Source organism: Akebia trifoliata, chromosome 3 (genome assembly GCF_017979445.1).
Source record: "Akebia trifoliata isolate Shusen 1 chromosome 3, ASM1797944v1, whole genome shotgun sequence".
Classification (NCBI taxonomy): domain Eukaryota; kingdom Viridiplantae; phylum Streptophyta; class Magnoliopsida; order Ranunculales; family Lardizabalaceae; genus Akebia; species Akebia trifoliata.
In genome coordinates, this window is record NC_141377.1 from 33087510 (window position 1) to 33114642 (window position 27133).

Consider the following 27133-nt stretch of genomic DNA (forward strand, 5'->3'; position numbering starts at 1 on the left):
CTTTCTCTTTCCCACTCAAACTTATAATTTTTTAATTTTTGTTTTAAAATAGTATTGGCAAGATGACCTATCCAACTCAACTTGCAACCTTACCACATCCCTTTCCAAATTTGACATCAAGGAAAACCAAAATAATAGTGGGGCCTAAGACTAGCGCTTATTGATAGATTACACCTTTCTTTTGTTTATTCTTTATTACAAATGCACCACTACCTCCAACTTGATTTGGTCATCTAATGAAGTTGAGTCTACTATAATAATTGGAGTGATTTAGACATAAACTTCCCTCCATACTTTTGAAATTAGTTGAGTCAACTCGAGTGATCAATTGGATTTCATATTACTTAGCATCAAAACTCGATGAAACCAATTTATTGAGTCAACTCCTCAATTTATTGACTTACTCAACTATTTAATCCAATTAATTCAAAAATCTATTGAATCAAATTAAAAACCCCACCAAGTTATAAGTTGTACAAATTGGGTAAGTGTAAAAGCTAACTTTCGATTTATGTGGATTGTCATGTTGGCTAAATAACACCTTAAACCTCTAAAATTCAAGATCTAGATTTAATTTATAAAAATAAAAACAAAAAATTCTTTAATTTAATAAAAACTTTAAATAAATGATCATTGAATGGTCAAATTTTAAATTCAACAGTAAAAAATTACATTTATATATACATATTTGTTGTTGAAAATTTTAAAATCTTGTGTGGTAGATGTCTACATCCCCGATTCGATCATATTTTTATACCACAAAGAGGGGTGGTGAGGTAACTTTTCTAACTTAATTGGGAAAGAATTGTTCTATAATATTTTGTGAAGAACAAAAGTAAAAAAAAAAAAAAAAAAAAAGGGGGGGGGGGGGGGGGTAATTTAATCATTTTTAATGTATTTTATTTAACTCGATGGGTATTCGAGTTGAATAACTCAAAATTTAAAAGTATTAATTCGACATAATAATAATAATAATAATAATAATAATCCTTGAAAACAAGAACACAAGAGGAATAGTGGCAAAGCAGTGATTAATTGAATAATACGATCCTACTTTGTAAAATCAGAGGCAGTCCAAATAGAAGCAGAGAGGAGACGCCGAGTTTTCCATGCTAAAATGAGCCTATTGTTACCCAACTCCTCCACTCTGTATCCATCGTTAAATAATCCCAATAACAGCTTCGCCTGACAATGATTAAAAAAACTTATTCCCACTGGACGATACCCTACTCCACTCATCCACTTTACCCAACACCCATTTTCCTCCACCTCCTCTCCCTCCACTCCACGCGTACGATAGATTCTCGCCACAGATCCTGCTATCCTGGGCCCTAGAAACACTTTCTCCACCAACCCACGTGCCCTACTTTGCATTGGAAACCCTGCCTCGAACGAGTCGTACACGGCCGAGTAATGATGAAGTGAGTCCATGAATCGTCCCACAAATCCACCATCACCTATGGGCCCCACCTCTTCCTCAACTAACGTCACCAACCTTGGATTCAGTGCTTTGCTGCCGGTTAAGAAAGATGCCACAGAATCCGGCGCACGGTAGCAAGAGTGTGGAAATTGTAGCATGCAATTTACTACTATAGCCTCCCCTTTGACTAACTTCAAAACGGATGGTCGAAACGTCTCGTCTGAGTCCAATCTACACTGATGAAAAGAAAATGGTTGACCGATTGATGCTGCGAAAGCGATCAATCGTCTACCCGTCTCTTGAACGGTCCCGATTGATTTTCTAGCATTGCCACCACGGGTAATCGCTGTGATCCGAAGATGAGGAGAAGGTGGTCCATCTTTTCTTGATACAAAGGCTTGCATCAAAGAGGCCCATTGTATGCCTTCCATGATGTCGTAATCAATTATATGAACTCGTCTATCGTGCGCCGTTGCTTCTAGGATAGCTTGATTGGCTGTAAAATGTCCAAACTTGACGTAAGGTGACATGTCTTGTAAGAGCTGGAACGCTGCAAGGACGTCCGTCTGATGCTGACTTTGATGGTGATCACGATGGTGGTGGACCCCACTACTTATAAGAGAATTATGATGCTTACCATGTACACCGGCGCCTTCTAGCAAACCCATTAAGGCTTCGGTAAAATACGCCGCTAAACGTTCCATATTAGTACCATTTGTAGGAGAAACTAACTCCTTGAGCCGAACCAATATCACTCGAGCCAGATCCCGGCTCTTGTTCCCACCCGTCAACGCCTCGGCTGCAGCCATCAAGAGATGGACTAGCCTCAATCCTTTCAAATCCTCACCATTGCTTTCTTCCTCGAGCATCGCAACAGGCGTAATCGATATTGAATTACTCCCATCTTGAACCCGAACTTGATCCGGTTCGTCATCGACCATCATCATCGATTCAATTAGTCCTCGAAAATCATCGTGATCAACCGAAAGAGCATCCCAATCGACAACAGGAGACCAATCACTCCAATTGCATACACCATCATCATCAGTAGTAGTGGTAGTGGTTGTGGTCGTGCTAGACACAGAGAAATCGAGGTGTTTGATAACTATAACATCTTCCATGGCCATAGCCATAGCTCGAGCTTCTTCTCCTTCTTTTAACTCTATAACAAAAGTGAAATTGAGCTTGTTAAGTGGGAGAGTAATTATTCATATAAATGGGGTTTAGAGAGGAGAAAGAGTTGAAACAAAGGACACTTTAGGTTAAGTAATTGAGATTAAGGGGAGATTAAGACTTAGATGGCCAATCCCAATGTTAAGGTTGTTTTTATATGGTGAGGGTCTTAATCAGAGAGAAAGTGAGAGATTGATTAATTAACATTATTATTATATATTATTATTATTATATATTATATGGTTTTGAACTCTTTAATATCTTAGCTTAGAAATTATCAAAATGAGTGCTCGGTTCTAAATGGCTTTTTAACCTTACGTAATAACTCACTCATGTGGCAGTTACGATTCAGTTATTGGAAAGCGTTCTAGTTGGTTGACTGGGCCTTTTGTTTTTACCAACTCAGCACAACTACCACGTAATGTTGCCGGCTCAACCGGCTTGAACCGTCACCACTCACCATGAGAAAATTTTAGCTGTCCTCTTGGATATCAACTTTAATTTTAAGTATGTGCATGGGATGTACATTTACAACACCGAAAAAATGACATTTGTCACCTCGAGATATGAAACTGTGCAATGTAATGATAAAATAAAACAAGTATAAAACATGGAGGTCGAGATCCATCAACTGAGAGGTTAAACTCAATTTCAGAGTCTCAAAGTCGAACTCGACATAAACTAATGACATTCCCAAAATAACTAAATGACAAAGGTTAGAAACAAGAAAAAATATATATAGGCAATTTCAAACCATAATCATTTTACTAATACACTCGATAAGTATCCCCACACTCAGGTAAGACTAATCTTACGATCACACGAATCGCCCCTTCGGAAAGTCCTATGTGCAACTGATTGAGTTGAGTGTTCGTGGGGTTTTGAACACTTGACCTACCATTCATGAGGAGTTTATTAAGATTCTGCTTGCCACTAGGCTAACCACTTGGGACCACTGTTTCGGAGCATAACCATTTAACTAATACATTATGAGCCATGATTTTCTAACTCCCCCTCTGACAAACTCCCCCCTAATTCTCCTAACGTGACAAGTGCAAGAATCGTAGATTATTTTCCTCGGGGTATACAACTGCACATCCCCATAAACACGTGTAGTTGTGTATTCCGAGGAAAAAATCTATGGTTTTTGTACATACCATTTCAGGAGAGTTAAGGGGGTGGGGAGTTAGAAAATCATTATTCACACACTATTAAGTAAAAAGAAATATATGAAATTTTACGAACCATGGAGTGAATATTATATTGGCTACTGAAAAAAAAAATACAAAAGCAAAAGATTTAGTCGATAAAGTTCTAGTGCGAAGATCAAGATATGGAAATCATCTTGAGGCATTGATGATAATAGGATGATTTGCTTAATATTAAAGGTTTTAAAACTCGTTTTGATATCTAGTTTCGGACGAGTTTTTCGATATGTTTGAGTCGTCTTGTTTAATAATGAGAAAAAATGAAGTGTGATTTTAAATCTCATCCAAAATGTTTGACTTGTCTATCCATCTCATTCGTTGATGATACCGAGGTGTATTAAACAAGTCGTCTCGGTCTCGAACAAGATTTAAAACTAGGGTATAAAGTACCATAGATTTATGGGTCATCAAACAGATCTCCAAATACATTTATAATCAGTTTGATTATATGATCTAAGCCGTTCCATTTCAACCATAAATATAGATACAGACAGCACTGATGTATCAGGTAGTTGATTCATAATGAGAAAAGTCTATAAAGTGGATGGTCAAGATGAGTAGTTGAATGGGAACATGTTTATACTTTATAATACAAGAAAAGTAATTAAAATAAGGGGAATGACGTGGCTCTTTTTGAACTCTTGATTTGGTCTACCAATTCTTTAATCAAAAAACGACCGCCTTGCATTACACAAACATGTTAGTGAGAGGGAGACATAAATATTGATGTTTCTGTTTAAACGGCCACAAAAGCAAACAAAGAAATTAAAAAAAGAAAAAAAGAAAAAAAAAAGATTTTATGATAGTCCTAAAGTACACGATAAGAATCTCTGTCTCTATGGGTAGGTATTGAAGCAAATATAAAAATTTAAAGGAAAATGCTATAATGACACAAAGGTGACAAAAAAAAAAAAAAATTTGATGTGGTGGCGCGCACACAACCATAGATGATGTTCTTTACTTGTATCTTGCATAAAAGTATCTACGGTAATGTGTGCAACACCACATCATTTTGTCACTTTTGTGTCTCCGTTTGTATCACCCCAGCACGACTCAAATTTAAATAATGTATAAATATTAATTTTTATTCACACTTGCCACACCTACTAGTAGTTGATAAAAGCAAATAAACCCGAGAGAATAAAACCCTAATACCAAAGACCTCAAGAGAGATGATATGGGATTAGGTTCAGATCAGATCGTGTCGATTTGATACCTAAAGATCAAATTGAATCCAGAACTAAGGATTGGATCTCAATATTAAGATCGATTGTTGACCAAACCCGATTTGATGCACAAAAACTATACAAGCTTAGTACAATATAATTTATATAATTTCTAATATTTTCTTGGATCGAGTTCTTATTGAATAAGGACATGTTCAACCCAAATCTCATCTAATAAGATATCAAATCAGAACCTTATTGAAATCTAAATCATCGATCCAGATATGAAGTTATCGAATCGCAACAAATCAAATTTCGAGTTTGATCCAATCCATTGACCACCCTAATTGCGACATTGACACATAAATCTCTACCTACGTCTAGCTCCGAATCATTGGATAGTCCTAAATAGATATACTATTCATAAATTTATAATTAGATATGATTTCTACATGGTTAGATTCATTGAACTTTTTCTTTAAAAAAAAACTCTATAATTACCTCTTACCTAAGACTACATAGAGTTTTCGAAAGGTACTTGTGAAATTTACCTTTATAACCCTTGGTTTTAAAAAATTACATAGCCGATGTTTTAAATCAAAGGGTCTAAATACAAATTCACTACAAAAAGATTCTACATAGACAATAAAATTTATTAGTAAATATTTCAAAATCGTATCTGATTACGTAATCCAATCAAAAATTTTATTCATTTATAGGGTTTAGCCAATTTTAAAACCATGATCCATATTAGTCCATCAAGCAATAAGAGTATCAAAACATTCATGAATGATCGAGATTATCAAAAAACATGTTTTTTTTTTTTTTAAGTCCATAGATATCACACTTGAATATGTGAAGTGGTTGATCGCCTACAATAGTTGCTCAAATGTCTTATTCTTTTGTCTTAGATGCCTCCTCATCCCATAACCATCCAATCACCAATCACCAATCAGAATTTGATGGTGATGAAAGCTTGAACACTAAACATTTTCCTACTCAAGTCAAAACAATCTATAATTGGCCCAAACTCATATTTTTAAACTAAAAGACATTATTTTATAATTAACTTATTTGAATAATTTGAATTATTATTATTATTATTCCTAATAAGTAGGCTGAGAGACTCTGAGTAAATATATTAATTTTTAAAGTTGAGATTCTTTTGTTTATAATGTAAATTACAAGATTCTCTTCTCTCTTGTGTCCTTGATAAATAAATAAAAAAGATCAATTTTTTCTACCTCCTTAAAGAATTCACAATTTTTTAGATGAGGGCTTCATGACGACTAACGCCAATGATGATAGGAATTAGAAGTGTACTGGATTGTACTACAGGTCATGTTCATTGTCTTTCTTATTTACAAATTTAAAATAGAATGATTTAGATGTACCCCTCCATATTTTTGTTAATATTTAAGATACCCATTATATTTTCAAACTTCTCCTTTGATGTAAAATGATGTAAATGCCCTTATCTTGACCTTTATATTTTCAAATTAATAACATATCTGCCTTGACCTTGGTCTTTCTTATAGATTAATATAAAATGACCTAAAAATCGTAATTTTCAACTTTTGGCCAAAAAACCATGATTCTTCTTTTTTAAAAAGGTCATACTTAATCAATCCATTGGACAATTTTTTTTGTTTTTTTTTTTTTAACCTCAACTTCAACCTTCAAGGCTTAAAAGCAAAATAGGATTTTGAAGAAGTAGAAGACAATGAAATTTTGGGTAAAAAGTGCAAACTTAGCTAAGTTGGTAAAATCTTGAGGCACACTGATCCTAAGACCTAGGTTCAAATCGAGTTGAACTCACCTTCATCTCTATTGACCACTAAACACTTACTTGGTTAGTTAAAAAAATGATGAAATTTTGGATAGAATATTAAATGGGTTTCTTTCTACAAAGGATAAAAATGATGTTAAATAGATTAAAAATAATTACAATTTCATTGTAGAGCTTGAAAATTACAGATTTTTTGAAGAAAAATCCTAGTATTTTCACTAATGATTAAAGATGGGGACATTTACGTAATTTTTCACTAATTTATAAGAGAAAACTAAGCTCAAGGTACATGTCATCAGTTGAAAACATGCGAGCATCTAAAATAATAGGAAAAACGCGGAGGGTGTGTCTAAATCAACTTTTCAAATATAGTAAGTATGTCGAGAATGTATGAAAGGTTTGGCACAATTTGATAGTTACCGTCGTGATTATTATAACGGTGTTTATAATTATGCCCCATAAAAGTGAGATCTACAGTTCTTATTACAAAACCAAAGGAAAAAAAATGGTTTTAAGAAAATTGATCTAGAAGTTTAACTTTTAAACCAATATTTGCTATTGTTTGTATAAAATAAGATAAAAAATCAATATCTTATGTGAATTAAGAGTATGGCAACCATATTACCATAGTTTTAAAATTTGTCATCTCCACTTGAAGTTCGACTGAGTCGACTTGGTTGAAAAAGTCGTTGGGTCAAGAACTCGACGGTGTTTTGAGTTATATTTAATAATTTTGTGGAGAACAAAATGAATATTATAACCAAGGTTTAAAATCTCATTTCGATTGGTAGTTTCGATTTTATAACAAATGATACCAAAACATTTAGAAGCATTCAAAGATGAGTATTTTGTTATTTAAAGAAGTTTTTTAGAGGAGATCAAGGTCAAGGGGCACTTTATCAGTTTGAAGACACAAGGGTATCTCAAATATGTATAGAAATATTAAGGATTTTGTCTAAATAATTCAGTCTTCAAGAGGCGACTGAGGTCAAGGGCATGTTTCATTTGTCCAAAACGTACAATGGAGAAGAAGAAAGAAAGGAGAAATGATGAATCTCTCACTCTCTCTTTGTGTGTATGAGAAATATCGAAACATTCAAAAGTTTCGATTCCAAACTCATTTCGTCTCAGAATGTTGAAAATCCAAAATATCTCGGCCAATACAAATCGAAACGAAATGAGATTTCGAACCTTGATTATAACTTATTCTAAAATATTAAAAAATATTTATTAATTTGATATAGTTTTATTTACCTTATCTTATCGGAGTTGACTTAAGTATCATCAACTTGACTTCATGGACATTTGAATCTAGCCAAGTTTTCGAGTCTTAAAACTCTAATACCGATAACATGTATTTCAATTCCCACATGCCAATATTGGACTTCACAAGATTTTGTATCATTTTGGTGGCATGGCCAAGTTGCAAGGCAAAAAATTGCAAATTCCTCATTCCAAATCCGAGTGTCTTGTGATCAACAAAAACAATCATATAAGATTATATTTCATTTGTTCGACGACTTCATAGAGATTCTCGACATGTCAAGTCCTAATAAGACATCTACTCTAAACTATTTTTCTTATTTTTAAAAGTTTAACTAAGCGTAAGAGTCGAATCCCTTCATCACATGATTCGATGAAATATTATAAATTAATTAATTTCTATGCAACACCCACCAAATCAATGTAAAGTAGAAGATTTATAACACCAAGTGTTGTAGGTAATTTATGTAAAAAAGAGACAAATGTGAACTAACTTGTTTGTTTTTCTCATTGTCTTGTGAACTTAAATCGACCACAATGTGGGACTTAAGAAATAAACAAGTGGGTGATTTAGAATAATTTATATTACCTAAAATAGCTAAGAACCAATAGTTTAAGGATTAAATAGTGGTCCATTTCTCTTTGATTAAATTACTTAATTTATAATTATTATTTTTATTATTATAATAAAGTTTCAACAACCATGATTAACAAGGGATGAGTGGATGCCACGTACACTCCCACGTTAGTTGCTAATTGCAATTATTGTATTTATTAGTGCTTCATTAATACTATTAGTATTAATCAAGAGAGGGACTAACCTACTTGACCATTTTATTTTATTTATAATATATTTAAAAAAAACACATAAACAAACATGCAATCAATGGTGGGAATTTATCTTAGGGATACGTGATGTAATGTATCTCTCAACAATCAGTTCTCGTATTAATCTTAGCGATACGTGATATATCATCATGTTGCATGTTTTTTTTTACCAAACATGCAATTTGGACTGTTAAAATAGAAAATCCAATGGTGGCACAAATTATGGATGGTGAGGGGAGGGGGTCATGGTTCCACGTGTCACTACCCCATTGGAACAAAAACCAAAAGAGATTGGAGCTATAAAATATTTTGAAGTCAAGGTTGTGGTTGACCTAGGGGTTGGCCTCCCCACCACCATTTCTAAAACCCTTAAAAACTCAATAAATTATTATCTGACCTTTTGACCTTAGAATAAAATTGTTTATGATCTTTGGTTAAGTATGTTTAATGAAGAGAGCATATTCTTTTGGAAGATTACTCATAAATTAATAAAAGATCAGACTTAGTATAAGAAACATTTAAACCCTAGGTCGGGAACAGAAACCCTAATCGGTCCAATGATATAGTACGTCGGCCAGTTATCTTCCACGTGGCTTGATAATTTCTACTTCTCATGTCCCTTTTCAGGCGTGCCTTCGCCGCACACGTCACATATCTCGATATCTTCCATTATTGGTCATTAGCAAGCCGGCTTTGATCGATATAGAAGAAGAAACATCAAAGTCTACCTCACTTAAGTGGTCATGATTTAAGATTAATTAATTAATTAAGAAGTTTTAGAGGTAAAACCAAATGACTAATAAATTTAAGAGTGATTGAAAGCTACCCAACTATAGAGAACATTCTTGGGAGCTCTCTATGTAGGAAGAAAATGACCCATTTCAAATAAGACCCCAAGATATTTGTTGGTAGCATTGTCTGTTTATCTTTTTTGATAGGTTTGTTTTGTGTTTTGGAAGTCTATTGGGCTAAAAGTGATTGCTAGGTGTGACTGGTCTCTTCTTTGTCCTAAGCTTTAGATTTCTATTTCTAATTTTTATTATAGAAAAAAAGAGTAAAAATTGGTTTTGGTTTTAGTATAAATTTGTTTAATCAAACCAATTAGAATACATTTCATTAACTTACAATGATTGAAAGCTTACGATAAAATCTTTAATGGGTACATAGTCTGTTGGTAAGACAAATGGGTATTTCAATTGTTATGTTGTGCCTCGTATTCGGTTGGTGGTATTACATGAACATAATGGTCTATACTCCAAGAGTGATTTTGTGAGCGTCTAACTTTTTTCCTTAGGGGCAATTTCACTTTTGAATGAGTTGTAAATTCTTAGGAAACTCGTTTTAGGGCTTCTGTGGGAGTGACTTCCAGTTTTACTGAGAGGGAGTGAGATTGAGATATCGTAATCTTATTTTTTCATGAAAATAGTGAAAATATCTCATCATCACTCGTGATGTAGGCAATCATGCCAAAAGTCACAAAAAAAATAAATAGTGCCAGTGTTCTCTCTTTATTTTTTATTTATATTATTCTATTTTTTTTGTTTTTTATAATTGGGTATCCCGGTAGATAATAGACTGGACTTGTACCTGAGCTTTGTTCAATCCATAGATCATGGTCTTGTCCAAGGACTAGTCTCGCGGCATGTTCAATGCCCGCACATCACACACACCCCAAATAAGTGAGGGTGCACCCTCACGGGTGGCCCCTGAGAAATTAATGTTTATACTGGGTAACAAACTCACGACATATGGGCATTTACCGTTTATTGGTCCAAAATTGCCATTGAGCTAACCCCTCGGGGTTATTATTCTATTGTTAATGTTGTTTCTCTCACCCAATTTTCTACATTAACAAAATAGTGAACTAAAAAACTAAGAACAAATATAAAAGATATATGTACCTAAATCTCAAGCCTATAGAACCAATAAGTTAAAGAAAAATTTATAGGAGAAGTGCTACAGTATGCATGATTATGTGATTCATAATGTTGGACTATTTATGTAAGTAAATAAATGTATTTCATAATAAATTTAGGGTGCTTCTATTGCCACACCAACTGTTACTAAGAGCACCCAAATATGTGTGCTAATTCTTTTGTGATTTACATAAGAATTGTGGTGCTCTTAGCAAGAGTTGGTATGGCAATAAAATCTCTCTAATTTTATTTATTTATTTATTTTTTGTTTTGCTGAGATTTTTTAATTCATAATCTAGTGTACTTATCTCAATATAATTTTTGGAGAAAGTTTTAATTAAGTTAGAGAAATTTTCAAATACTTATTGATATCATCATAAATATTGAAAGTGTTACATGTGTTGATAGAACACTATGTTGACAAACTACCATTCTCTAAGTGTTGACAAAATTTTCATGTGTGATAAATCCACCAATACTCGTAAAAAATTTAGAGTCCCTTTACTTACATTACAAAAAAAAAAAAAAAATACTTTTAAAAGTTAAAAAGTTTGTTTACATTAATTTTTTTTCTTTTTTTAAATCTTGACTTTTTAAAAAAGACAAAAATAAACTACTCTTTTACTTTCAGAAGTTACTTTCTCCAAAAATTACTTTCTTTTATAATTACTTACTACTTTGTATCCAAACAGGACCTTAGCATTTCCAATAATACTAATAACTATTTGGGAAATTTCCCTTGAAGTTAAGGCAACTATTATCCTCAAAAGGATTAACCCGACCTCCGAGAGATGAGAATTTCTCTCAATGAATATATAGTCTCTTCTCTACTACTCTTGGATGTTTTTGAGGTGTACTTATGATTCATAAAAAACACATGATCACAACCATGTGAATACAAAATATTTTCTAAATTATAGATTGCCTATATTACCAACAAAAAAAAAAGTGTAAATTCAGTCTTGAAATATGCTATTTAAGTAGAACAAATACAAAAATTGACGAGCATTTATCGAGGTTTGAACAATTAGAGTTGAATTTCTAAAATTTGAAGGGGTTGATCCTATATGTTGGGTTTCCATAGCCAATAATCTAAGATCATTAGTGTTTCAGATGTTAAATGTTAAGTCCTCCGACATGGATTCAACCCTTTGACATATTTGCGACAAAAAAAAAAAAATTGATAATCCTTGTCATGAACAAAGTCTGAGCCATCACTGGCTAAGGAAAAAAGCAAAAAGAAAAAAATCCACACAGAAAGAATTGGCCATCAATGGATCACGCTGATGACGAAGAGATCCATAAATTTCTTGAGAATTGAAGGAAAGAAGTGATGAAGAGAAGCCTCAATTGTGATGAATGAGAGACAGATGAATAACCTGAAACCTAATAGTCAGATCTTTCGAATTTGGGCTGCAACTTGGGTGGGCCAAATCTAAACCTCCCAGATTGAATCCGGCCTTGGGTTAGGTCTAGGCATAGTTAGCTTGGATTCTGCCTCGGGTCTGGACTAAAAAAAAACAAATGCCTAACTCAAATGGGGTTGGATTCTAGAATAGGTATCAACCAACTCGAACTTAATATGGTTATAATTTAGAAGTATTTCGATATGTATGCTTTTGTTTAAATGTAATTTCATATTGTCATATAATGATTATATTGAAATTTTAATAAATATTTTTGTTTTTTTTTTTTTTTGAAAATTGCTATTATCAATAAAATGATTATTTAGTTAATCTTCTTATTCCTCTTCTCTTTTTTAATTTGCTTATAATTTTATGTATCAATCAGTTTTAGGACAGATAATTGTGAATTTTAAGATCTTTTAGATACCACTTATCTTTATATAAACATTTTCAATAGTAGATTACCTAGTATTAATGAGGAATGAGTTAACCCAACCAACCTGAACAACCGGACTAACTCGACTTGGGTTGGGTTGGGTTCGAGTTGAACATTTCATGCCCGAGGTCCGAGGTCTAGTACGCATGGGCATGGGTTGGTGTTTATCAAGTTAGGGTTGAGCGTAGGTTGATCCTCAACCCGCCCGAGTTGCAGCCCCACAGACTATCTTAGAACTTGGATTTTAGAAGAAACTTTAATGATTGAGAGGTGGATCAAATCATGACATGCAGCTACAAGATTCTCAGGACTGAGAATTACTCACTAATTCCTGCCCAATCACCCAAACTCAATCGGAGTATTAGCCAAAGGGCAAAAACCAATTTTTATGACATGGCATGAGGAGCAATAACAAGCTAAACCGACTCTAGTACATGATAGACAGCATCAATAAATTTCAAGGTTTATTTAATTACGTAAAGGTTCCAAAGCGAAACCATAATGATACAAAGTTCGATGGAATTCTCAATCCTCTAATCTCTGTTTCTATGCTTTATACAGAAATAACAAGAAACAATGGTGATACATTTTTATATCGTGGATGTCAAGCTGTCGACAACCATAACAGAGGAGGGAAAAAGAGAACTATAAAGATCTACAATTTATCGTCATTCTACAATAAGATTAATGTTGGAAAGTAGAATAAATTTGCTTTGCTAGAGAGGAAATTTCCTCGATCATTAATTTTACAACCAGATGGGATTATCCAGTTTATAGTTCAATATCCAGTCAAGTTTTAAGAAGACCCTTCTGCAGGATACACAAAATATGAATTCTTGATTATAATCTCACTCAGATGTCATACGGACTAAGAAATAGAGAGAGAGAGAGAGAGAGAGAGAGCAAACACAATACAATGCATAGAGAAAGTTAAAAAAGAATGGTGACGGGTATGAAACTATAGCCATTACGCAGATAAAGAAATAGAAATTAATGACACCCCATATACCAAGCTCATATAAATTGGGAACTTTACAAAATCGGTTCATTCTTCCCAGGTATATTAAACTCAATCCTACCTATATGTGCATATAGTTTCCTTCAGAAGCATATATCCCACCCCAAAAGGGAAATGAAAAAGAAAAACTACCCACTCTATACCCCAAAATTCACAAGTGAATAAGTATCCCAAAGACACCAAACAAAACAAGTATATGGGACTTACGGTTACCAAATACCTACGAAAAGGAAGTAAATGCCAAGCTAAGTTAAGCACCTTTGACCTTTCTAATCCGAGCCTGAGAAGGAATCTTCGTCATCATCATCAGTATCTTCATCATAATCATGATACCAAGGGCCCTTAAACTCCAAGAGTTGATCACACTTGTCCTCAAGATCACCCTCAACTTTCACATTCCAACACCCTTGGATGTCGAGGTGGGCAAGATCCTTACACTTGGTTAGGATAGCATTGAGACCAAGGTCGCTGAAGCGGCCGTGCCCAAGCTCAAGATGATGAAGCCTTGGCATTGTATTAGCTATGGCCATCACTTCTCCATCATCTGCCTTGACATTCATTGCTTCTGAGGTCTGCCCCCACTCAGGCGGAGGCATGTTCCTTCTCAAGTGAATCAGGGACTTGCAGGACTTACCCAACACTTCAAGGCCTTTGCTAGTAATCTTCAAACAGTAGCTAATGTCCAAGAATGTCAAGTTCGCAAGAGACTCCGCATGCACCTCTATGATCTTGTCGGTCACCGTGCTCATCGGGACTTGCAGTACCTTAAGGCAGCTCCCACTACAATAAAGAATTAGGATTCAAGTTGGTTACCATGAAAATGATTTACAATTCAATAAAATCATCTAAAGATTTTCATTTACACCTCAATCAATATTTCTAAAACAAATGATATAAATTAATTCCACAATCGAAATAAAATAGAAATATGGAGTTGGTTATTTAAATTTCCTAATTCTATATTCCTAGAAACATTTATGGAATATTCACAAAAATGTGTCTATTTTTTACACATGTTATTGAAAATTGCCAAACATTTTCTATCTGTTGTCAGTTGTCTTTTTCAATACCTCCTGATTAGCAAATATTGGACAGATTTCATTAATGGGGTTTCAATTAAGTTTTCTTATTTAATTATAACTGGGATATATCTCTAATCATGCTGATCTTCAAATTCCCATGCCTAACATTTAAAATATCGAAATGTATCGGCTGAACCGATACGAAACATTGAATATTTCAGGTATGTGTTAGTTTGTATTGAATGCATTGACTAATACTGTATAGGCTTTTTCATTAACCAAAACATTAAATCGATACGACATTTTGAATCTTACCTATTCCTGCCTGAAGTAAACGTGAGATCAAAATGGAAAGAAGGAATTAGTGTGAAAATGCCACAAATCACATACCATTCATCAATTCCAACATTACTAAATCGACACCAACTCAGACCTTCCCATCAACACCCAATACCAAGGTTCAAAATGTTGTGTCGACTGAATGCTTCGGTGAATGAAAAAACCAACACGGTATTGGCCGATACATTCGCTACAAACCGATACATTTTCGAAACATTCAACGTTTCAGGGTCAATGACTCAAATCGGTTTCGGCCAATATTTTAAAACATGCCCAAAATAAACAATTAGAGAAATCAATAAAAGTTTACACACCCAAAGCACCATAGTTCATTGAGAGTTGACAAAACTTTTTCAAAGTAGAGAAACAAATAAAAATGTGCATACCCAAATCACCATAGCTCATTTAGAGTTAAATAAAACATGATCTAAGGTTAGTAGAAGTAGAAAAATGACCACATTGTCCTACTACTCTGCTTTCACTGAACCCTCCTACAAAGATCATAAAAAAATGCTTTGGGTACTCCTTAAATATGATTAAACCGATTGTTATACTTTAATTACCCATGAAAAATGATAATGAACTAGGAAGATTTTTTACATAATCTCAACAAACAATATTACTATTTCTCACAAAATTTAAAGAAAAGAGGGGCAAAAACAAACAAGTGCAGAAACCAATAAAAAATTAAATAACCAAACCACCATAACTCATTCAGAGTTAAATAAAACTTGATCAAAGTTAGTTGAGGTGCAAAAATGACCACAGTGCCCCTAGTCTTCTTCACTGGAACCTTCCTTCTTCTACAAAGATCATAAACAATGCTTTGGGTACTTCTTAAATATGATTAAACCTAGGGTTATTCTTTAATTACCCATAAAAAAATGATGATGAACTAGAAAGATTTTTTTACATAATCTCGAACAACAGTATTACAATTTCGCAGAAAATTTAAAGAAAAAAAGAGATGGAACAAAACAAATAAATACAGAAACCAATAAAAGTTTAAATACCCAAATCACCATAGGTCATTTAGGGTTAAATAAAACTTGATCTAAGATTAGTAGAGGTGGAAAAATGACCACATTGCCCCTACTCTTCTTCACTGAGCCTTCCTTCTTCTACAAAGCCTTGGGTATTCCTTAAATATGATTAAACCTATTGTTATTCTTTAATTACCAAATAATGATGAACTAGGAATATTTTTTTATATAATCTCAACAAACAATATTACTATTTCTCAGAGAAAAAATAAATAAAAAGAGAGAGAGGGCCAAAACAACAAACAAGTACAGAAACCAATACAGATTTACAAACCCAAATCACCATAACTCATTCAGAGTTTAAACAAAAACCTTGATCAAAGGTTAGTAGAGGTGGAAAAATGACCACATTTCCTTACTCTGCTCCACTGATTAAATATGATTAAACTTAGGATTGTTCTTCAATTACAATTACCCATGAAAAATAATGATGTAATCTCAACAAAAAATTATCAAAAATAGAGAGATGGGGGCATAAGCGTCATTATAAAAATTATTATACCAGTTAGCAACGAAGGAGAAACCAAAGTCACTAAGCTTGTAAGCAGAGAGACGGCAACACGTGCCTTTGCTTCGACGAATGAGCTTGCTAACAGCAAAATCAATGCGATCAGAGTGATTGCAACGACGACACCATTGTTCAAGATCGATGTCGGACCAACAGTAGGGTCCAGCAACGACCTCTCGCCAAGACTTGCAAACGAAGGAGACCACACGTACTAGTTCGTCTGCTGGGATTCGAACGAATATCAGAGCGAGAATCTCTGGACTCAGATCTTCCCAACAACCTCCATTAACACCACCATCGCCATCATCGCCTCTGCACACTCTCTTCTTCTCTCTCTCTCCATCCATTTTTCCTTCTACTGTGTTTCCAGTCTTGCTGTGTAAGCGGCTTTGGTTTTTAGAACAAGTGGAGGCACGTGCCGATTGATGACAATGGTTTTTTTTGGCACGTGCGAGGAATATTCACGTTTTTTTTGTAACGGTGTGTACGAGATGTCGGTGTTTTATCAAAATCGAGGGAATATCTGAAGTAGTGGAAGCTTCCTTGTGTATCTCGAGGAAAAAAATCTATGGTTTTATGCACATTTCACGTTATTTGAGTGTTTCAATGAGTCAGTTTAGCACGGCAGTATAAAATAAGGGAAAAAAAAATTCTCACAAAATCATATAAAACTACCCTCTTTTGACTATGACGTGTGTTAATGACATCCCCAATTTATAAAACTACCCTCTTTTGACTATGACATGTGGCACTCACTAGAGAGAATTGTGTGGAAAATTTTTTTTAGCGAAATAACTCTCGAATTTAAGGTTTCCCGTCCCGTTTCGGTGGTAATTTAAAACACATTTTGCCCTTGAATAATGCAAGGATGACACATTAGTTCTACTGTCATTCTCACTAGAGGTGTACATGATTTAGATTGATTCGGATTTTAGCAAAATTGGAATTGATCCCATCCAATTATCCTATAGAATCGAATCAATCCAATCCAATCTTAGTTCGAATAGGTTCTCATACAACGTTGGCGATAAGATTTTCATAGAGAAAGAGAGAAATTTCTATTTTAAAATTGCAGTATGAACTGAGTGAAACTCTTTGTTTTTGAGACGAACGAGAATGATAGCATCGGCGACAAGATTTTCACACACAGAGAGAGAGTTACTTTTTCGTTTTCCGACGAGATGGCGAGGTGGGGTGAGTGAGGGAGACGAACGAGATCGAGAACGACGACGACTAGGTTTTCGTTTTCAGACTCTAACTGGAAGAAGAATAGAGATAAAGAAAACAAATTTTTTTTAAAATAATTTTAAATATATATATATATATATATATAGGGTCCCTTTCAACAACAAACATTTTGGCAAAACATTTTTCAAAACATGGGTTAGAGGTTTTGGAATGGGTTGATTTTTGGTGAGGATGATCTCTACAGTGAGGAGATCATCCTCATCAAAAATCAGCCCATTCCAAAACTTCTAGCCCCATGTTTACAAGTTGAAAAATCGTGGACCGTCCATTTTTTGTAAACCATTTTTGATAGGTTAGAAGTTTTGGAATGGGCTGATTTTTGGTGATGATGATCTCCTCACCGTAGAGATCATCCTCACCAAAAATCAGCCCATTCCAAAACCTCTAACCCATATTTTGAAAAATGTTTTGCCAAAATGTTTGTTGCTGAACATTTCCCATTATATATATATCCTTAATCTGGAATCGAACCAAATCAACCTGATTTTTTTTTTCAATCTGTACCCGAACCGTGAGTGTATTCAATTCGAACCAATCCTATCCAAAAGCTTCGGATTGATTCGGTTATCGGATTTATCCAATCCAATGTGCACCCCTAATTCTCACAATTCTAACGTAGCTTAACATCCACTTAATGAGTTAGCAGCCATGTCATCTTTTATTATTAAAAGTATAGAAACTTGGTGAAAAAACTAAAAAAAACATAAACTTGATTAAGAAGCTAACATCTTCTCCTCTCCTTTTTTTCTTAGATGAAGTCATCTCCTATCTTCTCTTTTTATTTCTTAGATTGAAGTTAACAAGTTCAAATACTTAAAGATTTATGAATCATCAAATATTTATTTGTCTTTTCCTTTGGCTTTTGGATTTTACCATTTAAAAATTTCATTAATGACGTTGATAGAAAGCTCCACTCTCTCTCTCTCTCTCTCTTTCTTCTGTTCTCTCTTTGAATCTCGAAAGTTCTATTGAAGTTTGAAGTATTCATTACGACCAATAAACCCCGTTCTTCACTAAACCATAGCAACGATTAATTCAAGTTTCTATTTTTTTAGCTTCTTCACCAAGTTTCTTCTCTTAGAAAGGAGAGAAGAGGAGAAGATGTTAGCTTCTTCACCAAATTTCTATTTTTTAACTTCTTCACCAAGTTTCTATTTTTTTATCTTCTTCATCAAATTTATATTATTTTTTTTAAATAAAAGATGACATGGCTGCTAACTCATTAAGTGGATGACGTGGATATTAAGTGATGTCAGAATTGTGAGAATCACAATAAAACTACTGTCACCCTAGCATTACTCTTTGCCCTTAATCAAACAATTTTCTACTTTATAATGATTTTGTAACTCAACCTAATAGGATAATTCAAATTTTAATTGACGTGTACTCTACAAGAATCGTAGATTTTTTCCCTGGGCCCCAAGAGAAAAAATCTAAGGTTATTACATCAGTGAGTTTTTGAGTTAAAAAATCAGCAATTTTTCTACCTTACTTATGCCAGGTCAATGTGTTTAATATTCAATCAAAATGTGCCACATAGACATGGTATGTAAATTCGGATTTCACCCTCACTAAGTGTCTTTGGGCTCACCTTGTGCCACCCAAAAACATGGTTGTAGAGGAAACAATTCTATAAATTTTAAAATAAAAAAAAAAAAACAAATCCAAAAAAAAGTTATTTTCATTTGAATTTCAAGTTTAAGTTTAGGAGTTACGTGGAAGTTTGGTAGGCGTTTGGATAGGATTCCTTGACTACTTCTGACTCTTGCGGGGAGTAGAAGTCGTTTGGATGCGTTTGTATGAACTACTCTTTCGAAGAGTTACTCCGCGCAAGAGCAAGAAATTACTCTTTATGAAGAAGTCAAGAAAACCTATTTCTCAAAATCTTCTTGCGGGGAGTCAAAATCTAACGGTTCGTTTTACCAAAATACCCCTAACTTTATTAATTTTCTATGAAAATATTTCTAATTCATTTGCCCTTAATCAAACAAAGAAACATTTATTAATATTAATTTTTTTTAAAAATTTTGAGTAACTGATTTAAACACATTATATTAATATTAATATTTAAAATATTATATTATATTATATAATATTTATTATATTATATTAATATTTATAGTTAAAATGTCAAAAACAATATAGTTTGAAGGCATATTATGACACTAAAAGACAGTCTGTCAATTTTTTTTTTTTTAATTTTGAGTATAATGGATTTAAAACATTATTATTAAAATATTTAATATTAAAATATTATATTAATATTTATTATATTATATTATATTAATATTTATAGTTAAAATGTAAAAACAGTATAGTTTGAAGGCATCTTATGACACTAAAAGACAGTCTGTCAATTTTTTTTTTTAATATTATGTCATTCTATGTCAAAAACAGTCGTCAAATTTTTTTTAAAAATTTAAGTATAATGGATTTTAACATATTATATTAATATTAATATTTAATATTTAAATATTATATTATATTAATATTTATTATATTATATTATATTAATATTTATAGTTAAAATGTCAAAAACAATATAGTTTGAAGGCATATTATGACACTAAAAGATAAAAAACAGTAATTGATATAATATAAGGGTATTCTGGTCTTTTTTCTAGAAGTCATGAGAAGTCAGTATGGTTCCCAAACAGACTTCCAGTACAAAAGTACTTCTGCCAGTACTTCATAGAGTTGATTGCCAAACGCCATTTCTGCACATAATTACTTTTCCAACTCCTCCATAGAGTACTTCAGCTCCTGTTCTTTGGAAGAGTAGTTCTGCTCCTAGTATCCAAACAGGCCCTTGGTAGCCATCCATTTTCAAAATCTTAGCTCAATCTCAAAAGAAATTGTTTTTCTAGAAAAAAAAAAAATATGGATCTGAGTTTTTAAAAGAAATTTAGGGTTGTGGTGTTGGATTGATGATGTGGTAATCCATTTGAGCAAAATGACCCTTTGTAAGACTTGAAATCTTACTAAGGAAAATGTTTCTCATGTTGTTATAGGAACAAGTCACCCTTCTGGATCCCTACTATTTAAAATTTTCGAAATGAAAGAAAGAAACTATGACACTACGACTAACACGACAACCACGTGGAGTTGTGCTCTTACGAGTATAAAGCATCTTTGATTCTGAGCACACCTCCACATCAAAAAACAAGTTCTTATAGGATAGGAATGATGTATATGTGGCATGTTTTGATTAAAGTCTAAAAGACATTGGGCTCCTAATCAAGTTATCTCCTACATGGCAACAACCCAATGTGTTTAAACACCAACCAAAACATTCCACGTAGACATCGTGTGTTGCTATAGGAACACGACACCATTTTAGAGCGTGACTCTAAAAAAAAAAAAAGGTGATATTCAAAAAGATGGTTTTTATGGTGTGCGACTTAAGAGAGCAGTTAGTTGTAGATCATCTACTATTGATTGCAGTCCATCACTTAGAAACTTTTACTTAGCACTTCATTAGTAAGATAGCACTATAAAATAAATAAAAAAAGTAGTTTACATTCCTTTAAAAGCTCAAATCAGTTTATAATTATTCTACCTTCTTTGGAAGTTATACTCTATTTTTCCTTCTTTTTCTTTCTTTTTTGATTAATGCTAGAGTGACCTCAATGGGAGGACATCTTGATGTGGTGGTGTGCGCATGCTCGTAAATACATTTTTTCTGAGATACAAGTAAAACGCATCTATGGACATGCGCACGCCACCACATCAAGATGTCCCCCGTTGAGGTCACTTCAACACGACTCTTCTTTTTTTGACCATTTTTAATGAGTTCAGTAACTTAATGATGGCATAATAAAAACTTAGGTCTCTCATATCATCACCCGAAGACTTTACCAACCAAGTTGACTAGCACCTACTAATCATTAAAATGATACAATTGTTTGTTATACTCTGTTACAAGTACAAATCTCCTTAGAAAGTTATATTCCTTTACAAGTATTAAAAAAAAATCTTCATTTCTTGATATTCAAAGAAATTACGAGAGAGAATTAGGCCACATTTGTATAGAAAGTAAAGAAAAGTAGAAAGCAACTTTGGAAAAAAAAAAATAATTATAATTTTCTTTTGCTTTCAAAAAAGTAATTTTCTAAAATGAATCCAATCTTACTTTTTAACTTTCAAGAATAACAAAGTTACCTTTCTAAGAGCCCGATTGGATAAAAAGTAATAAATAGTTAGAAAAAAAAAAATTATTTTGGAAAAAAATAACTTTTAGAAAGTAGAAAATAAGACCCTATGTGAATACACCTCTCCAGGCAAGAGCAAGTTTTTGGAACTACTCAACAAAAGAAAAAAAATCTCTCCACACAAGAGCCAAAACCCATCCAAACATTTGGTAGCTCCTCGCAGGAGCAAAAATCGTCATGAAGCTCTATCCAAACGCAGTGAATTTTCTTTTACTGTTTAAAAAATTAAGATATTTTACTTTTTAAAAGTAGTTTTCTAAAATGAATTCAAACAAATTTTTTAACTTTCAATAGTAAAAAAAAATTACTTTTTTTGTGTATCTAAATGGGCTCTAAGTGTATCCCAACCAGCTCTTATTGAAATGAGGTGCAGTTAGGTTGGGTGCAACAACTAACTTGTGATCTACCATTAGTGAGCCTCGTGATTTAACTATGCTCCGATTATGGTGAAATGTTTGGCAAATTGATGGAGTACCCCTTGACTATGGTCTTCCCTAAAAGATCACAGAGGAACGTCCAAAAGTTCCTCATCTTCAAGCTCGAGCCAATAAAAAAAAAGCTCTCATAGATAGTGATCTCATAGTTATAACATTAATCCTATTTTGCATAATCCATTTAGGTATAGATTCAACGCTATCATTGGAGAGGAAATAAAATTCATCGTTGGAGAAGATGATGAAAAGTTTGAGGAAAATAAAGACAACTCAAAATTCAAGGGAGAAAATGAAAAGTAATTTAAAGTAAAATAAAATAAAGTTTAAAATAACTCAAAAGTTATATTTGTGTGATTAAAGAAATTATTTCATGAATGTGGGATTCAACTCACCAATTAAAATATGGGGACTGTAACATAGGTAAGTACTTAATTGATGCAAAGAAAATAAAAAAAAACATGATTCAGAAAATTCATAAATTTATTGTGTATTTTGAACATGTGGACCCTGATAATTTTCTGGAATCTAAATCAGTAACCTGCTTTGCTTGATCTCAAATCCATTAGTGGACCAAAGCTTCAAGAAAGATGGGCAAATGAACTTCAATGGGGCAAAAGAGAAAAGAGATTCCAATGAGACTGGACTGGAAAATGTTGTTTCAGGTGTGATTGAGGAAACTTCATTGCAGCTTGAGCATGCAGAGATGACAAATCAAAGGTGAGAGCAATTCAATATAACATGGGTTTTGTTAACATGTGCCTAAGGGCACATGTTTAGGTGCAATAAATACACCTTGGAAATTGAATTTCCTACCAAAAATGCCATCAAAAATATTTTTTATACCAGAAATACCCAAAAATGCTTATTCCAAAGATGTATTTATTGCACATTAACATGTGTCCTTAGGGCACGGGCACATGTTAACAAGACCCATATAACATATCCAAAGTAGCATATCTCAGCGTATAAAAATAAATTTAAGGTGATGGAAAGAAAAAGTGGTGGTCATGTCAAAGGAAGGTGTCATGGAAGCAAGGTTTTAAAATCTCTTCTCAAGGCAATGTCAATGTCAGGTGAAAAACCTATTGTCTCGACCGCAACATCCCCGAACGTGCCAAGAAAAACCGACTCAGTCAAATACAATCCCAAAGCATTAAATATTTTGGAGTCGATGTTTCATTCCGGTCTCAACCAAAACTGAGCATGAAACTATTATGTGAAGTATTGAAGGTTTACCGATACCACAATCACTATATTTGGTTTCTTTAGAAACAAAGGATCAAGGTCATACTTCAATTAAGAAACAAAGGCAGATAACTTCATAAAATCTACTTCACTCACCTTTTGCCTATTAAGACCCAAATCATTTAATATTTGAACTCCCAACAGAAGGGCGATCCTTTTTGTTCTGTGCACCTTGGATGACTTTCACCGCTTTTACCGCAGAATCTCCCCGCCTCACAATGCTCTCAAGCACCTCAACTTTCTCCGAAAGCAGTGTAACATTAGAATTTGCAGACTGTACTAACTTATCTGCAGTCTCCAAAGCAGTGCATAACTGGGAAAGAAAAATATGGAAGCCATTGGAACAGTGAGAATAGTAAATGACTTTCTGTACGTCGTAACCATAGTGACAAAGTCGGGGTACAGTGATAATTTGGTAAAGAAAACATTCGGAAAAAACAGGCTACGTTGGGGGAAAATCGGGAAAAAATATAATTGTTACTCATGGGCAATATGGAGATGTACAGTTCATATATTAAGCAAAATTATGAATTCTCATATTATTAAAATGTTTTAATACAAAATTTCATATTAAACATAATAAAAAAATGTATTTTTCAAAACTCTGCAAATAAGTAGGGATTAAATCATCAATTAAGAGAATTACAAATTAATCGTGACTTTTTTCAAAAAAATAGGAGAATTTTGTCACTATGGTTGTAATTGTCATAGATGTTCTTCAGTCCTGACCATTACCTTTAGTGTTAGAGCTGTCCATGAGTGGTCATTCCCTGCCAATGCTTCATTCAACTGGTTGTAGTTTTCCTGATGTGATATGCCGACCATTAGATTCTTAGAGATGATCCTGATTTAAAACAGGCTCGCAAAAATGGAGAATGTTTTTTGACTGGCAGTTTGTATTTGTTAAAAATCTATATAATAAAATACAACGGTGGGTCCGACTCTCTTTGTCTCAAGATTTATATCCCATAAACAACATATTTCGAAGACAAGTTTTTCCTTTTCTCTTCTTCCTCTTTCCAAAAATACCCCTAACTTTATTCACTTTCTTCTTCTTCTCCCCTTTTCTAGTATAACCCCTCTTGTTCCTTTACTTTCAATAAAATTTACATTTATCAAAAAACAAACTTTACAATCTTTCCTCTTCACCCACCTTTCTTAATAATACCTCTCCAACTTTGTTATTTTTCCTCTTTTACACCTTTAACCCTAAAGATTTTTTAATAATACTCCTCCAAGTTTATTATTTTCCTCTTTTACCCACTAACACCAAAGAAGACACCCGTGCCATAGGCACGGGCAAACTCTAGTATAAGTACATTTGGCATAGCTTCTATTTGTAAACTCAGAAGATAAATGCATCTTAACACTTCTAAAAGTGAAATTCAAACATGAAGCGCAAAAGACAACATAAATTTGTTTTTGATTAAGTATAGAAAAAAAGACACCATAAAATTGGAATTGTTTTCTCCCCTTTTTCGGTAATTAATGTTTAAATTACAGTATATACTTGTTGTGATCTTTATACAAGTGTAATTGGGTAGATTGCCACTTTCTCGAAAAATCAAATAATATCAAATGCCCGCAATAGAAATAGCCAAGGTGATCAGTTCGAGGATCAGCCACGTTGAGAACTAAAATATTTGTAATGGTAGAAGATGGTCGAGGATTTTTTTTGCAACAAAACAGGTCCAAATATTCCAATACACTAAGACAAAGAGTATCAAAAATGCATTGGCTTGCAAATAAACTAGACTCTGGATTAGCAAATCCTTGATGCTCAGAAAAACATGACCTGTTTTTAAATGCGTGGGTGCATTTTTTTATTTTTTATGGGTAACATGGAGTTGAACCCACGACCTCGAAATTGTTTTTGCAATGTGTCAAACCAACTGAACTATGGGTCTAAGCCCATGTATGTGCATGTTGTTTAAATCATCCTCAAAGCCTTGTCCCAAAAACTTGGGATAGGCCGAACAAATATCGTTCAAACATTCAATTATGTCTAAAGCCGTGTCTTAATACCTCAATGCACAAACCCCATTTATGTATACCAATGGATGCATGAGAAAAGCATATCAATTTAAAAATGCAATTGGTTGCAACAATAACTCTTCTCTACCACTTTTAGCTAAGATTCATGGATCACAAAAATATCCCAAAATTTCATCGAATAAGGGACAATCCAATTAAATCTACAATTTTTCAATTACCCTTAAAGCTCAAACATTTTATTTTCTTAAACAGTTCAAGCTTCAAATTTATGAGTGAAATTTAACAAACAAACTAAAATGATTTCCGTGAAATTAAACAGATATTTTTGAATTAGGGTTTAAAGGGATAAACCTGAAATTGTTGGTTGAGATCTAGCGATCGAAGAGGATAATCGTTGAGATTCGAAATCGAAGAAGAAGATGGCGGAACTTGATCGGTTCCAGTATCTCCATCTCCTTCTCCTTCTCCAACGTCGCTTAGCAGATCACCAATGCAAAGCAACGGTCCTCCCGCTCCTCTCATCATCCCTATTTCCTTCATTGTGGATTGTGGAAGAAAACTAGAAAAATTAACTAATATGTAGGTTAGCAGGATGACGGTTCATCCAACTGTGAGATGATAACATGACACGTCAACGAAAATTGTATGCTTGTACATGGTTCCATCATTCATTGATAAAATGGTGGGACCAGTTGAGATTTAGTTTTTATATATATTGTAATGGGTAATATTTCATTGACAAAGTTTTGTCTTATATGATTATAAAGTTTGGAATGGGTTGATTTTTTTGTGGGGATGAACTCTAAACCCACAAAAAAAATCAGTCCAAAACTTTTAATCCCATGAAAAGTGATTACAAACTAACGGTTAAAAAGTGACGATTCACATTTTTTTATTTATAAATTAAGGTTAGAAATTTCAGAATGATTAATTTCTTGTGAGGATGATTTCCTCACCATAGAGATCTTCCTCACAAAAAAAAAAAATTAGGCCATTCCAAAACTTTTAGCCACAATAGACAAAAACACTTTGTTTAGAAGTTTATCTACAGAATCTGATCCTATTGTAAAAGGAAAATCTTAGGGGAACTTTGTTTTTCGTTACGTTAATGTGATAGCCATAGATGTGTTTTCTCCATATACAAGTAAAAAACAATTGTTGAAAAATTTAGGGTGGGTTTGCCTGGAAAACTCTAAAGAAAATAGTTTCTCATGAAAAACTTAAATTTAATGGTATTTAACTAAAATTAGGAAAAATGATTTGCCTCACACATGAGATTTGTTGGACAAATCTTTTTTCACCCTCCCCCTACGAAAACGATTTTCCACACCACACCACACCAAATTTTGAATCTCATAAATGCCATCGCATTTACATTTATATTTAATATAATCAAGGTCACTTTGGTAAAAATTAATAAAATTGCAGTTCACAACCTTATAATCATGACAGTTAGTTTTCAAAA

General features: G+C 33.4%; 3 protein-coding genes across 8 annotated transcripts; all 3 read right to left on the bottom strand.

Annotated features, from left to right (window-relative positions):
- Window positions 1-971: 971 nt before the first annotated feature.
- LOC147406457 (GRAS family transcription factor) lies at window positions 972-2753 on the bottom strand. Its single transcript, XM_086432783.1, has one exon. It carries the CDS (start codon window positions 2551-2553, stop codon window positions 1051-1053), a length of 1503 nt encoding a protein of 500 aa, XP_086288909.1. The 5' UTR covers window positions 2554-2753; the 3' UTR covers window positions 972-1050.
- Window positions 2754-13167: 10414 nt separating this feature from the next.
- Window positions 13168-17819, bottom strand: LOC147406458 (F-box protein FBW2-like). The gene is made up of 2 exons (XM_086434498.1): window positions 16530-17819; window positions 13168-14403 (listed from the first exon to the last, which is right to left on the bottom strand). Exons 1-2 carry the CDS (start codon window positions 16880-16882, stop codon window positions 13893-13895), a joined length of 864 nt encoding a protein of 287 aa, XP_086290624.1. The 5' UTR covers window positions 16883-17819; the 3' UTR covers window positions 13168-13892.
- Window positions 17820-20357: 2538 nt separating this feature from the next.
- Window positions 20358-26225, bottom strand: LOC147406459 (histone-lysine N-methyltransferase). 6 transcript variants are annotated; one of them, XM_086434505.1, is made up of 4 exons: window positions 26020-26225; window positions 24409-24477; window positions 23770-23986; window positions 20358-20567 (listed from the first exon to the last, which is right to left on the bottom strand). In XM_086434505.1, the coding sequence occupies exons 1-3, from the start codon at window positions 26206-26208 to the stop codon at window positions 23792-23794; spliced, it is 453 nt and encodes a 150-aa protein (XP_086290631.1). In that variant the 5' UTR covers window positions 26209-26225; the 3' UTR covers window positions 20358-20567; window positions 23770-23791. The 6 variants fall into 6 exon arrangements, with proteins under 6 accessions (XP_086290631.1, XP_086290629.1, XP_086290627.1 ...); XM_086434503.1 differs by having other exon boundaries at window positions 20358-20573; XM_086434501.1 differs by having other exon boundaries at window positions 20358-20591.
- Window positions 26226-27133: the final 908 nt, after the last annotated feature.

Coding starts and splice junctions, on each gene's coding strand:
- LOC147406457 (XM_086432783.1), bottom strand. CDS start 2,553: ATGGCTATGGCCATGGAAGATGTTATAGTTATCAAACACCTCGATTTC.
- LOC147406458 (XM_086434498.1), bottom strand. CDS start 16,882: ATGGATGGAGAGAGAGAGAAGAAGAGAGTGTGCAGAGGCGATGATGGC. Junction 14,404..16,529: donor TTCTCCTTCGTTGCTAACTG/GTATAATAATTT, acceptor TCTTTATTGTAG/TGGGAGCTGCCTTAAGGTAC.
- LOC147406459 (XM_086434505.1), bottom strand. CDS start 26,208: ATGAAGGAAATAGGGATGATGAGAGGAGCGGGAGGACCGTTGCTTTGC. Junction 24,478..26,019: donor ATCTCAACCAACAATTTCAG/GTTTATCCCTTT, acceptor ATATCACATCAG/GAAAACTACAACCAGTTGAA. Junction 23,987..24,408: donor GGACAGCTCTAACACTAAAG/GTAATGGTCAGG, acceptor TTTCTTTCCCAG/TTATGCACTGCTTTGGAGAC.